The following is a 15,745-nucleotide window of genomic DNA, read 5'->3' as shown; positions in this document are numbered from 1 at the left end:
GGGGGAAAGGCGGAAAAGCTTCGAAAAGTGGCGACATGAACTCACTTCCACCCCCTCTTCCCTCACCCAAACACCGGAAAACGGCTTTTGTTCTCACGGTTTTGCACGATAAACCCCCCCGAAAACAACCAGCCAAAAACAACTCCCCCCATTCCCTGACGGGAGAAAAACCGCCGAAAATGAGCCAACTTTGCCGTACACGGAGAGTGTTGAGGAGCAGTGAAACGACACGTGTGTTCGTTCATGTGGGCTGTCAAACTATGGCGAACTGCTAAACGGCCAGCGACATTGGAGCAATTTTCCGACCCCGCCAACAAGGCGTAATCCTTCCGTGGGTGAAATTTTCGGGTGGAACTGTGGGAAATAATTCACAAAATTTAAATAAAATGGTTTAAAAATAACAACAGTCGTGTTTTTTTTTTCTTCGTTGGTTTGAAATTATTAATAATTATTATTTTTTTAAGAATCACAAAATATACCACTGTGAGCATCAGAAACGGATGTCGTGTCATGTACCTCCAACCTCCACAATACGAAACTCGCCGTTCCGGTTAACCACCGGAAAATGAAACCAAGGCGAGAAAACCAAAGCGGATATAAATTATTGTCTTAGAATAAATATTCCACCCCCTAACCCCAAACCTTTCTCGACCCCGGTGTGTAAAAATGGCACCAACTAAACGTCTGACCAAGAGAAAGAAAAAAAAACCACCCCAACCAAAACCAACCCTGCTTATAGACCGTAATCTTCTTACAGGCTAATCCCTCACATATTCGCATCCATAAGCCGTTCCGAGAGCATAAAACTGATTTGGAAACTTCCGTCATCGGGCTGCACTTTGTGGTGACCGCCCACCACTTCCTCGGCGGAAAGCTAAAGGTGAGTGTGTGTGTGTTTTGTGACCGTTAGAAAGGAAAAGTTGCAGGTTTTTTTTCGTTTTGCTTCTGTGGAAATTAGTGGTTTTGTGCAAGGTATATTCTTCCTCAGAAGCGAAATTTTCAGGAGTTCCGATGCAAAGTCGGATTTAACATCTAAAAGTACCAAACATCAATTTTGATAAAGTGCTCCATTTCCGAGGTAAATCCAGTAAAAGTTTGTTTTTGCAAAAAATGGCACTTTTTTGATTTGCTTTCAACAGTACCCACGGTTACCCGAGTCTGAAAAAACGAAATTCAGGAAATTTCCTATGCATTATTTTACATCTTTACACTTGAATTTAAATTCTGATAATATTGTTAACTGGGAGATCAACATTTTTAAATTATGTTTCATTACTTTAACAAAAAAAAAATCAGATCAAATTCAACGATTACCGTAAACTGGGGTGACATTGATAGGATTTTAATTATTTTTTGGAATATATTCCAACTGGTTATGTTTTTTCAAGACTATTATTCATAAAACATGTACTGGGCTAGGCAATATTCATGCAATATTTTTGAGAAAAAAAAATCAATGGTGTTTAAAAAAAATATTTGCGTTGAAAATTCTTCTTTCAAATTTATTTCACCCAATTGATTGTATTTGAATTTATTTGTAGTTGTAAGGATCTCCAAAACTCTGCATTCTGTCATTAGATAAGGGGTTACATACATGTAGAAAATCACAAAATTTCATATTACAGAATATTTATAAAATCCACTTAAAAATGATTCTCAATCACTCCTGAAAGATTTAAGCTGAAAATTTTGCCATGCGCAAGGCGAACTGTCAAACTTTGCAAGCGTTTTACTCTGAACACCGAGTTGATTTACGGGTGCCACGATATCTCGAGATGAGATAGACCAAATTGGCTGAAATTAGGGTTGAAGACTCCCAAGATATATCCCGTGTGCATGACGAAGCACGATTTGAAATTATGCATTTTAAAAAATACAAAAATCAAAAACATCAAATTTTTTATATGAAAAACATAAAAATATTTTGATCTTTTTTAAAAATAAACTTTATGAAAATTGGACTTCGTAATGCACACGAAACCGGTTTAACGAGTCTTCACCAAAATTTTGAGCCGATTTGGTCAAGGCAGTGTTGAGATATCGTGGCACCCATTTTTTGAAACTGCTAACTTCATATAGCTGTATATCGGCAATGATAAAACCAAAAGTCTTCAAATTTATTTTGTAAACAGTTGAAAATGTATATTTCAATGTCCTGAAAACAGATTGAAAAAAAGTTTAAGTTTGTGCTCAAACCAACCTATGCCATTTTTGCCGATTTACATGCATGTAACCCCTTAAGCAAATTGTATTCTGATTAGTACAACAAATAAATATGAATTGAATTGAATTCAAAACATTATGTTTTCGTCAAATTTACCATCGATAAGGATGCTGATATAGTTTAAAAAAAATCAATATTCATATTTAGTCCACTAAGTGTATTACAGCAATTCCCCACGAAAACAACATGATTCGAAAAAAAAACTTTTCCGATCGGGCTCAAAACAATTAGACCCGTATTTTTTTGTTTGGTCATTAGGGTGACCTACGCCGTGTTGCGTAATTCGATAACGAAATTTTGGTACCCTAACATGTATAGGTCATCGCTGGAATTTTTATGTAACCGCAGTTTTAGTGAAACAAGTCGTTTTTTGCCGTTTTCGAAATTTTCCCGTTTTTGCACGCGGTCAGTCAATTTTTTCCCCGAAATTCATTGAAATTTGTTTCGCTTATAAAAATATTAATTTATGTTGCATTAAAACTGAATTCGAAGCACGAATCATAAGTTTGCATAATTATTTTTTTTAAACACATATAACTTAATATTTATAAACTTGTTAAACCTTCCTTAGTGAAGGTGACAAAAAAAATCCGATAATGCACCCGTTTTCCGAATTGTTCATTGCGAAAGTCATAACACTTTAAGAATATGGGTAGTTCTCCGCCAACTCACACAGCAGTTGCCCCGACCCCTCTTCGATTTGCGTGAAACTTTGTCCTAAGGGGTAACTTTTGTCCCTGATCACGAATCCGAGGTCCGTTTTTTGATATCTCGTGACGGTGGGGCGGTACGACCCCTTCCATTTTTGAACATGCGAAAAAGAGGTGTTTTCAATAATTTGCAGCCTGAAACGGTGATGATCATTTTTTCCTAAGTTACCCCTTAGGACAAAGTTTCACGCAAATCGAAGAGGGGTCGTGGCAACTTTTCCCGATTTCGTGTGAGTTGGTAGAGAATTACCCATATTAAAATAATGCCATTCATCACCATTTTCTAAATCAACCTACCTCATCAATCAAAAAAGGTACAATCATCTGAAAACGGTGCGCTCAATCCAAATTTCTATGGAATACTTTTTTGAAAAATAAAGCACAAAGTTGTCTTTTTGCTCCTCTCAAACAGTGCTTCTCAACCAATTTCGTTCTACTTCCTCTTTGGCTTATTTTCAAGAACGTAACTTTTTTTTGTTGATTGATGCATTCTTCATCAAAAATTAAATGTTTTTCTAAATCTAATATGGCCGGCCGAGAATGCTACCTCTTAGAGCCTTAATTTGTAACAAAGTGGTACCAGCTATCATGATTTTAGATTTAATGTTAATGTTTATTGTAAAATTAATGATTTCATTAAATAAGCAAAAAATTGTTCAAATCGGCACAGGTATTTAAATAATATAATCTGTTTTAGATTTGGATTGTGATTTATTTGTAGAATAATATTGGACTTTATATAATTAAAATGATCTGGCTGCAAAAACGAGTTGAAAACACTGCAGGGCAAAAAATGATAGTGAAACTTAATGCTAACATCTATATCTATCTATCTATATATATAAAAATTTTGATGGTTTTGTTCGAACGCGAATCAGTTCATTACGGAGTGTCGGATCGAGGTGTTCTTTGTTGCGTTGGGTTTGTATAAGTCCAAGGAAGGTTCTTACGCCAGAAAGTTACAATTTTGGCCACTCTGGAACCGATTCCGGAAATAATGCAGATTGTATGGGAAAAGTTACGTAAAATCAGTTATTGATCACAGGAGGCTGAATAAGCATAAAAGTTATAAACGTCAACAAACGAAAAAAAGGCAGAACGAAGTTTGTCAACTAAGGCTTGTTTATTACAATGCAAAATCTCATCTAATGATTTTTATGTCCAATCCTTGGGAAGATACAGCTGTTTTGAAAATAAAAATGTTGAAAAAACGGGTTTTTTTTGTGGTTTTTGGAAATTTCTATATGACAGACTTGGTTTTTCAGTCTCATAAATATTTTAACTGGAAAGACCGTCCAATTTTCCATAAGTTTGCCTGTGACAGCTTTTTGATTTGACTTGTTTTGATATTTACGTAAGTTAATTTACTTTCCAGGTTTCTACCACACTGAAAAAATATTCTATTTTCAGTTGTTAGCCATTTAATTAAGCTTATATCTGTAAGCCCTTACATCCAATTGGAATACTGCCAAAGACAAACTTATGGGAAATTGGACGAGCTTTCCGGTAAAAATATTTACGAGACTGAAAAATCAAGTCTGTCATATAGAAATTGCCAAAAGCTAAAAAAACCGTTTTTTTCAACATTTATATTTTCAAAACCGCTGTAACTTCACAAGGATTGGACTAAGGACAATGGTCAATATGGAGACTCTTATGTAAAATTGTCTGGGGAATCGATACCGATTTTTCAAAATTTCGACGTTTATACCACTTAAAAAAAAAACAGTTTTAATAAAAGATTTTTGTTTTTTTTTTTTTAGGAGAGATATCTCAGGCTATTTCTTTAAAAATTTCAAACGAAAAAAAATCGTGACATCATGACTTTGTATTTTCTTTCAATCCCGTCCAATTTCCTACAAATTTGTCTTTGACCACTTTTTAATACGACGCAACGGCTTCGAGTTACAGTAATTTTTAAATTGCAAGATACATTTTTTAAAAATACCTTACGCCCTTCTCAAATGTTATTTTCGTGTACTATTGGCTCCATATATACAAAAATGGCTTATATAGGCCTAGGATAACATGTCTACAAAGTTTCATTAAAATCGGAGAGGGTCGGGTACAAAAGTACCAGAAAAAAACCTGATTTGAGCTGGAATTGCTCTAAAGAATTATAAATTATGTAACTTCTACGTAAGTATGTTACTGTAAGATCAATTGTAATATACCTCAAAAGATAGCATTTTGCCATCTAAAAAATGACCAAAATTAGAAGTTCGGTGAAATTCCCTTTACAAAACTATCTAATACAGAAAGGAAACTAACACCAGTTGTGTTGGCGAGAGCCGGGATTTGAACCACGATCTACTGTTTAAATGGCGGAAGCATGGCCATTGGTATGGCCAACCCCGAACATTAAATTGTGACTTTACGAATGGACGAATGGTTGAAGAAAACTTACTCAGTTTAGCAAATGAGCAATAAAATTTTACTTCACTTTTCCTAGAATTTCCAGTGGAGGTTAATTTCAAAGGAAAACATGATATTTTCCGCAAAACCAGTTGGGGTACTCATTTGACAAATGTGCCCTCCGGTCAGAGCAATTAGTGCATCGGTGGAAAGCCCGACGGAGATTACAGGACAGATTATCCGGATGAATCTGCCTGCCGCTGAAACCCGGACGGTTTATAACGCATTTTGTGCCACGAGGTGGATTTCCAGGGGACGTGTGGATGTTGGGAACAGATTTCCATCACCGACAGATTTCATGGAATTGTGTTGTTTTAATGAGTTGATTGCTGTTTTATTGCGCAACTGTTGAATCCATAAGCCGCAATTATTTCACTTTAATTCAAACCAATTTAAGCTCGGTGTCACCATGCGCGATATTTTTTGGAAGCGAAAAATAAATCAATTTCGAAAAGTGATCTGAATCCCCTGGTAATTTGAGACGTTGAACACGAAACCACTTCCACCCCACCGTCGACCGAAAAATTCACAGACTCAAACTTTTCAATCACTTTTTCCCAACCCTCCTTCCTCAGATCCGCTGCACGGCCCGCATCCACGAGATTTACCTGCAGTCGTCGGAAAAATCCATCGAAGAGGAACGTCCCCGGGTCATCTCGCAGGCATCGTCCTCGTCGTCGTCGTCCTCGAACAGCATCAACATGATCCAGAACAGCCCGTACGATCAACTGCTGGACGACGAGCTGGACCGGAAGGACTTTATGACACACTTGCACGGTATGTATGGAAAAGGGTGGCGGGACACATTGGTCATGGCCACCAGACAGAAGCCAGCCCCAAATCCGACCGAATCACCCGGAGTCCAGTCAATTAATCATTGGCGATAGTCTAGGATGAATAGCTGCTGGTAGGGTGTCCTGAACCAGTTTTTTTTTTTAATTTTTTACTGGTAATGTAAAATTCACTCTTTGTTTTTATTTTATTAAATGTTTGTTGAATCGAAGAGACCATTAACAGTTGAGTTTTCAATCCCAGGACACCCTACCGCACCCAGCAACCGTTAACCTCTTCCAGCTCGTATTTCATTCTCTCTCTCTTTTTTCCCACCCTTTTCTCTCCAATTCCCAGGGGACATGTCGTCGGCGTCCGGAAGTGCCCCGCCGGCCACGAGATCGGTGCCATCAATCAGCTCAATCCGGACCGGACTGCTGGCCACGGCAACAGGGCTGCTAATAGTTTTTCATCATTTGCTCAAATTTCGCACGATTTCCATAACATGATTCCGTGACGTGCATTAGTGATGTGATCTCTGTCACTCTTCGTCTTCTCTTACTTTTAGCTCTTTCTGTTTCCATTTTGTCTTTGTTTCCGGTCGCCTCAACTGTCTTTTATCTTTTTCCCATAGTTTTTTTTTGTTGTCTTCTGAGAAGCTAAAAATCCCCACAACAAGTCAGCCAGCAGCAGCGCGCGCGCGTGTCGGAAAAGCGGGAAAAACTTTTTCTTCAGATGGACCACACTTTTCCGACTTTGTGGAAACAGAAAAGAAAAAATGTTCACGCGCTACGATGAGAAAGAAAGAAAAAAAAAGCTCATTCCAAGTGAGAGACAGAGGGAAAAGCTGAAAAGCATCGTGATGAAGGTGTTAATGATAGCGACGACGCTGATTAATGGTTGTCGGGGTCGGGAGTGTGCGTGCGAAACTGTGAATGCGGAATGTGTGTATGCATTGTGTGAATGGAATTAAATTCAATCAATTAAGAGCACAACCGGACGAGATATTAAAATAAAAAGCAGATGCACGCAGATGGTCAATGCACTATAATGTAAGAAAATTCAATTAGATAAGGTGTAAATTTGATTTAAAAAAAATAACAAATGAGTAATGATGCAAGAAAAGGTAAATATGCATTGTACGAAGGGTACTGTTGATTACAAATGAATTTAAGGCATGATGCGTTCAAAAATTAAAGTATATTTTTGTACAACCAAAAAGAGATATTCGTCGTTGACCTAGTCGTTGCACAAAGTGAATCATAGTCGCCTTCACGTTATTGTCGAAACATTGCCTTTGCACCACTTTAATTGGTATCGTTTAAATTATTCAAAGTGATAAATGGGATGCTTGACTAAAGAAAAATGTTTCTTGAAATAAAAGAAGTGTTAAATAATTATTAAATAATAATTTCCATTTTCGATCTTTTTTTATTTGTATTTTTAATCTTATTTAACTTGTTTTGTACTAATCAAAGCATTATTACAAAAATAGTAATTTTTCAACAGTTTTAAATTATGTAAATTTTGTAACCAAAAAGCAACTGACAATTTCTGGTCGATGGTGAGAACTAATGTGGAATGTCTTGTCCGTTGACTAAGTTTTAAAATAATCATTTTTTTCTATTTTCAATCAAATTGGATCTTTTGTAACTGTTCGAATGTTTGTTCATTTTTAATCACCGAATGAATACAAGAAATCAATAATTCTTAATCCTCTCCTACTTAAACTTGTTTTCGATGTATTTTTTTTTTGCGTATTCAGAAAGCCATTTTTGTTCAAGTAAAACATTACTTTTCTTGTTTTATTTTCATTTTGATTTTCTTTTTAATTTTGTTTTACAAACTTGTTAAGGTTTTGTTTTAAATTTTAGTTTTAGGCTGATTTTGCAACCTTCAATCATAATCTCTTACCAATCTGCTGTTTTAATAATTTTCCAATAAATTTTCGATTTTTGAGTGTTACATCCAGATTATTTTAGATTCAAAATTGGTTTGAAATTAATTGTTTGACGTATTTTTATGTCGAATCCCGTCTATGAACCTGAATTTCATGTTTAATTTTTTTTGTTGGAGTTTTCCTCTGATAAAAAAATTTAGTTTATTTCAACAACTAAACAGTAAATTTTTTCAACAGCCTAATTTTGGATATTAGAACATTATTTTTAATGAAATTAGCGGTTTAAGTAGAAAAACAAAAAATAAGAAAAATTCTAAATTTTAATTTCACGCTTATTTAAAGCGCTTTCAATCATGCATACAATCACTGTTCAAAATATTTTTAAAAATATTTTCCTAATTTTTATCAAATGTCTTTCAATTCAAAAATATTTTTCAATTTACTTTTGATAGTTTTGTGAACAGAAATTTTGCAAAGGTTTGAAATACTTGAAGATGTCAAAAAGAAGTGTAATTTTTTACGAGGACTTGGAAATACATAAAAGTTTTCCCTTCTGTTTTAAGGATTGAAAACTTTTAAGAAGGGTTATTTTCTACCAGAACTATACTCTATTAACGTGCAAAAGCATACAAAATTCCGTTTCATTTGAAACCCATATTGCATATATTGAAAATTTTAGTATTTTCGAAAAAATACGGTATCTTGTGAAAATTTTAGTTTTAAATTAAAAAAAAACGCATGGAAAATTACGCGTTGTTTGATACCCACATTGCAAATTTTGAAAATATGAGCATTTTCAAAAAAAAAACGGCATTTTGTGAAAATTGTAGTGTTTTCCACAAAAACTTTAATAAAGCGAAGAAGCACTCAAAATATTGCTTCGTTTGATACCCATATTGCAAATTTTTAAAATTTGAGTACTTTCAAAAAAACGGTATTTTGTGAAAATTGTAGTATTTTCAAAAAAAAACTTTTTTATAAAGTAAAACAGAATACCAAATTTCGCTTCGTTTGGTACCCATATTGCAATGAAAATAAACTAACACATATTTGGTCCAAACTTCAATGCTGTAGCTATTTTGAATAGCTATTGTTCAACTCCTAAAACTTTTTTCCAAAAAACAACAAATTTAATTTTAATATTTATTTTTTAAACATAGCAGTAAAAATATTCATGCTGTGGATTTTGACGCCCCATGAATTTAACCAAAACAAAAAGCTATTTTTGATATGTTAATCAAAATTGAAAATAGTTTTAAGGCCAAAAGTATTGAAAATGTTGGTTGAGTCAATCATGAGTCGTTCATCGTCGCCCGCGACAGACACAACCAACGAAACAAAGATTAACGCAAAAAGTAACTTTTTCAAAACATTGTTTCGTAAGATCGTGATAACTCGTTATGGTTGTAAGCAAACCCTTTATGTTTCTATACCATTTTTTTTTTTTTTTTGTAATTGTCTGCATTACAACTTTGTAGAACATTATAACACTCTAAATAATTACCCTGCAAAATTAGAAAAAAACAAGAAATTTTAAAATGAAAAATGATGTTCTAAATGAAAAAAAATGGCCCTTCTGGGTTAATGAAAATTCGAAAAGTACATTAAATTTCTATTAAAATTACATGTTCCAAAATAATTTACAGTCAAGTAACGAAAAATGGAATAGTTTTTAAACCTTTTTAAGTGTTTTTTCGATGAAAAATGCGTTTCTCGGAATTTTGAGTACGCCATCAAATCGGAGACCAATTTTACATAAAAGTCCCTTTGACACCAAATTTCCATCTCATCACCTTTTGAGGCTGCAAACTATTGAAAATCATGTCTTTTTTCGCATGTTCAAAAATGGAAGGGGTCGTACCGCCTCTCCTTCACGAGATATCAATAAAACGGATTCATGATCAGGGACAAAAGTTACCCCTTAAGAAAAAGTTTAACGCATATCGGAGTGGGGTCGGGGCAACTGTTGTGTGAGTTGGCGGAGAATTACCCCTAAATTTTCCCATCTTTTGAATATTTAAAAATTGCACAAATTGTGAGATTTTCAAATATTTTCTGTTTCCAAAAAACATCACTGATGAAGAAGAGGTTTTTTTCTTGAATCAAGTATCTCAACCAAACACTGAAAGTATAAAAAAAAACGTTACTTAATCCACCCTTAGGTGGTTGGTGCCTTCCTCTCATTCAAAGGGTAATGCTATCCAAAATAGACACGCTCGTGGGAAGGTCTTTAAATTACCTATCCAAAGATAGGTCGCATGATATATTTGGAATACGTTTTCATCTAAATATCTGAGAACTAGCCTCCAAAAAGTGTATAAATAACTCTTAAGTGCTTATAACTTTTGATAGGGTTGTCAGATCTTCAATGTTTTGGACGCGTTGGAAAGGTCTTTTGATTACCTGTTCAACGACGGGTTGCATGATAGATCCGGACAACGTTTTCATCGTGATATCTGAGATCCGGCTTCCAAAAAGTGCATAAATAACACTTAATTGCTAATAACTTTTGATAGGGTTGTCAGATCTTCAATGTATTGGTCGCGTTGGAAAGGTCTTTTAAATACCTTTCTAAAAATGTATAACATGCTGGGGTTTCTTACAAAAACCACCCTTTTTACAATCTTCCGGACTTTAGTCAAAATCGTTTTTTTAGCATAACTTTTGAAGTACTTTACTAAACTTCATAATTTTCAATAGGGACTTATGGGACCCCAAGACGAATCGAATGAGACCAAAACGGTCCAAATCGGTTAAGCCAGTGCTGAGATAATCGAGTGCATATTTTTTGGTGCACAGACCCACATCCCTACACACACACACACACACAGACATTTGCTCAGAATTCGATTCTGAGTCGATAGGTATACATGAAGGTGGGTCTAGGAGGTCTAATTGAAAAGTTCAGTTTTCGAGTGATTTTATAGCCTTTCCTCAGTAAGGTGAGGAAGGCAAAAACACATTAAAACGCTCATCTCAAGCAAACTTCAGGACCATCCAAAGAGTTATCATTCGTCCTTGCCGATAGCTTGTAGCGACCCACCGTTTTGAGTATACCAACCCTCACATTTCCTCATCTCTAACCTCACTTTTCCACTGCACCCCATTCAAAAATTTACCATATTTCTATCATAGAAAGAGCCAGCTCTCAGCATTGTTCTCGAAACGACAACGCGAAACTGAAATCGCGAATTTCTAACCTCCTTTGCAATCAACAGTGCCGAAATTATAGTTAAGAGTCAGTCAGCACCCTCAGCTCAGTCTTTGACGTATTCAAATCTGTATAAAAAAACACTCTCGAAGAAGTAAAACCTAGCGAAAATACACAAAGAAACACCCCGAATCTTGCGCGAAACGAAAAACATCACCATTCATCTTTCGAGAGGGGGTTGAAAAAAGTCGTACCAAAATTGAATGAAAATAAAAGAAGAAAAAGGAAAAATGGCGCGCGATATTAATGTTGCTTAATCCAATGGAAAAATATTCACCACATTTAGACGAGAGAGGAGGCGCTGCCCGCAGGCAGCGTGAAATCTCGACGACTTTGACGACTCCTCCTCGGCGACATTTGCATTTTGTGAAATGCCATTCACGGGTTGTCAGCAGGGTTTGAACCACCAGTGCACCGATGACTTTTTCAGGAGGGGTTCTAATACGCTGACGGGTGGAATGAAGGCTGTCTGTCTGAAGAAGTCTAGAGAAATGTTGAAGCTCGACGACTTACTGGAAGGGATCGTATTCGTTAGATGGGGATGAACAGTAAGTATGTTGAGTTGGACAAAAAATTTAACAATATTATAGTTTTTTTTAATTTGTATTATTATTTTTTATATTGTATAGATAATTAAAAAAATTAACGACGAAAAAATATTTTCAAAATTTACCAATTTTAAATTTATTAAACCACTGTGCATCATCCTTATGAAAGAGGTCGGTGAAAAGGTCTTGCACAGCGTTTGCAGGAGCATGATGAATGACTTCTTGCATAACTACCATTGTTGTTACGATTATTGTTATTATTATTGCTTTGCACCCCTCCCGCCCCAATACCTCCATGTACAGGGTCCTCAGGGAGAGATGATATGCAAATCGAGAGCATTGGGTGCTCGGAACTCCTCCTTGCCCCGACGTTTTCTATAATCTTTAAGGGGGTTGTAATACTGTTGCACTAGAAGAGGTGATTGTGGTCTTAGCCAAGGCTAAAAACTGATTTTAAAACTCGTTTTCGTTTGTTTAATTTTATTCAATTATAAAGATTCTAATTAAACAGTCTTAGATTTTTTTTTTTTTTTTTTTGACCGCTCTAGAGTAATCTTTAAATTTATAATACAAGATGGCGGCAGAACTCTTATTTGATAGCTAAAGTAAAAAAGTAGATTTTTTTGTCCAAGGTTCGATAATCTAAGATTTGAATAATCGAGCCTTTGGATAATGACGTCTGAGCTGTATTATTCAAAAATAATATTTTTCTATGCCTTTAATTTGGATTTTTCTCATACTCTGTGATGCTCAAAATTGAAACAAAAGTTTAATTTCAAGAAACATATTATTTTGTGATTTCCTTGCAAATTTTTTTAATCTAATAAAAAAAACAGTAGCAATGCTTTTTATCATTATATTTTTTTTTGTTATCAATTTAAGATCACCTCAATATTTATAACTATAATCAAATATAAATGGCATACAATTTGATTTATGTTTCCTGTACAAAGTAAAAAATTGTGAAAATTTGAAAGGTGTAATTTTGGTAGGTTGAATATGATTTCTTTAATGATGCAATTTTATCTCAATTTCACTGAAAAAGTGACATCACAACAGAGAAGTGGTAAAATTACACATTTTCTGAAGTAAAATTACACATTTTTACTGACATAAAAGATGTATCCCTTCCAAGATCTAATATTACCATGATTTTTTTACTGTGTACACTAAGATAAAAAAAACCACATTTTTTTTATAAATTACTTGAAACAACATTTCCCATGGTTCATCGGTCCATTTGTCTTTTATTGTTTCATAATTTTCTTTTATTTTTAATATTTTTAGATGAATTTATATTAATTAAGTTATTTTTTTCTGATAGTAGAAAGCCGATTCTATTACCTGTAATCATTTTCTTATTCCTCTGCTGTGTTTTTCTTATTTTCTAGTCGCTTATTATTTAATAAGAATAAGAAGAATAAGAATAATAAGAATTTTCAATGCTGCATAGTTATTTTTAGTAACCTTTAATAATTATATGCCCATTTGTGCTTTAAGTTGTTTATACAGTTATAATTATTATTCAACTCAGTTATTGTGTGATTTTTATCAGGATCATTTTTTTAAATAAATTATGATTGCATTATTTTTAGTCAAATGTAATGGAAAAAAAATCTGGATTAAAATCTCACAATAATTCTATGCAATAACAAAAAATATTGTATGAACAATTCAAAGTACCAATTCAAAAGACAAATTTTAAAACAAATATGAAGTTTCCAAATAATAGAGGCAAAATGTTACTCTTGGGGTTGCAATCGAGCGACAAATCAATTCAAGAAATAGGTTGGAATCACTTTCAATTGTTTTGTACCAATAAATGTAATTTTGAACATTACAAATATAGTGAAATTTTTGAAGACAATTATACTTATAATAAACAACAGTTTCACAAAACTTGTTTGTCAACATAAAAAAAAAAGTTTTCAAATGTTGAAAAGCATATGAAAAAGCATATATTCATCAATTTATTTGAAAATCAATCTGACTTTAATTTACTGAGATGATTTTGAATTACATAACGAAACTTAAAAAAAAAACTTAAAGTAGCAAGAAATGCTTTGACATGATAACAATCATCGGAATGCCCGACTGATTTTGGAAATGCATAAGAATTCTTGAGTATTTTTTAAAAAAGCTCATAACTATTGCCAAAAAAAAAATGCAATTTTGGTCATTTATTGCCTATTTTATTTATAATTTTGGTTATTACCGATGACAAGACCTGCATCGGCCAATATTTCTCAAAGGCGAACTGTTAAAAAGTTGAGTTTTATTGATTTTTCTTAAAGAAAGATTCAAATTAATGTGTTTTTTTTTTTTGGCTGAAAGTAATGCATCAGATCCAGACAGCATCTTTAACTTAGGTGTTTCAAGTTAGAATAACGCATCCGAATGCACTTTTCTTTTCAAAAAATTTGCTTCGCGTGATTTTTAACTGGAAAGATTTTTTTTAATAAAAAAAATGATTCAAATACAAATTGAAACTTTCAAAATCATTTTCTAAATTTTTGTCGCTTAACAATTACAAATAAATGGTTTTTAAAGAGTTTATGTTTTTCAACCTTTTAATTCATATAATGTTGGCCTTTTTTCCACTAAAATCCCTTTTTTCACATCCCACAATCCACTGAGAGGCCAATCCAACTGTTGCCGCCTGTCACGGTCGCCGGTGAATTCAACCCAAACCCCAAAAGAAGACATTTACGAAATGCAAATGAGTCGAGAGTGGTGCCGTGCAGCAGCAAGCATAAATAATACGCTCAAATAAACCATACCAAATAAAGAAACCCCCTTTCAGTGCAGCGCAGTGGCCAACAAAAACAGCAAGCTTTTCGCGATTGGCAGAGCTTTCCGCTTCCCACAATCCCCTTTGACAGAGAAGAACTTGAAACCCGTTTTCCCCCAACTCCCCTTAAATAAATAAAAACTAAAAAAAGCCAAACGATGCGCCAGGGAGGGTTTAGCAGTGTAAAGTGTAAAAAAGATTATTATACATAAAAATAATAAATGAAACGAGCGTTACGAGATAAAGTTCGTTTTGAAACATAAAAAGAGTGAGGAAAAGTAGTGTAACCACGAAGCAGTGAAACGACGACTTGACATCAATCAAAAAAGCGCGCGCTCGGACTTTAGACTCAACGTGGCGTAACAAGCTCCGCACAGAATATAGATAAAGTAAATTTAATGAACGAAACGAAAGTGTAGGAGAAAACAAAGTTTTTGTGTACATATTAAGTAAGTAGTAATAAGAAAAGGTCAGAGATTAAAAGCAAAAGTTGGTAAATTGTAGCATTAAATGGAAGAAAAGGCACATTTAAAAAAGGAGCAAGATGGACGGGTCGTGAAACTGTAGAATCGTGTGCTTCTGTTTACGAGCAAAGACACTGTAAACTGTTGATCTCAACTGCGGAGGTGGTCGCGCGATGAAAGGGAAAGCATTCCAACTGATTCGATATTGTTGCGGCTTAGGCAGTGAAATTCAATGAATTTATGTGTGATATGAGGAAAAAAATATTGATATTGATGATATAGAGATACTATTGACAAAACAACAAAAAAGCAGAATAAAACAACCAAATGAATATAGTTTAATTGATTATTGAAATAGTACTGAGGATGTAATTTTAAATGCAAATACACTGAAACATTACGTATGATGAATAGGAAGTAGCTTTCAATTAACATCGATATCACATCATCCATTTCGCACTATTTGGCAAATATATCATCAAATAGCCAAATGATTCGCTAATTACACCACAATTCAAACTGTTTGATAAATGAGCAGCAGTAGGAGCTCAACCACCAGCGCATCCACCCCAATCGTTGCAGAGCTCAGTGTGGTGAGTCTGTAATAATTGCATTTCGCCGTGATCGTGCTATCTTGTCGTATGAAATCAAGCTTTGGGGATCTAAAAATGCCATAGTGAGGCATTAAAAGCAGCACAAATTTCCACCCTT

At 34.3% G+C, this 15,745-nt stretch overlaps 1 protein-coding gene across 1 annotated transcript; it reads left to right on the top strand.

The window, feature by feature from the left end:
- The first annotated feature begins 500 nt into the window (after nt 1–500).
- Nucleotides 501–15,445, top strand: LOC120418617 (uncharacterized). Its single transcript, XM_039581061.2, has 4 exons — nt 501–512; nt 758–880; nt 5,925–6,126; nt 6,478–15,445. The coding sequence occupies exons 1-4, from the start codon at nt 501–503 to the stop codon at nt 6,627–6,629; spliced, it is 489 nt and encodes a 162-aa protein (XP_039436995.2). The 3' UTR covers nt 6,630–15,445.
- Nucleotides 15,446–15,745: the final 300 nt, after the last annotated feature.

This window comes from Culex pipiens, chromosome 2, assembly GCF_016801865.2.
Source record: "Culex pipiens pallens isolate TS chromosome 2, TS_CPP_V2, whole genome shotgun sequence".
NCBI classification, from domain to species: domain Eukaryota; kingdom Metazoa; phylum Arthropoda; class Insecta; order Diptera; family Culicidae; genus Culex; species Culex pipiens.
Note: the sequence above shows the minus strand (reverse complement) of the source record. Positions and strands in the feature narration are given on the sequence as shown.

Excerpts from the sequence above, each read along its gene's own strand:
- LOC120418617 (XM_039581061.2), top strand. Across the intron at positions 881-5,924 it reads TCCTCGGCGGAAAGCTAAAG|ATCCGCTGCACGGCCCGCAT; the intron begins GTGAGTGTGTGT and ends CTCCTTCCTCAG. Across the intron at positions 6,127-6,477 it reads CTTTATGACACACTTGCACG|GGGACATGTCGTCGGCGTCC; the intron begins GTATGTATGGAA and ends TCCAATTCCCAG.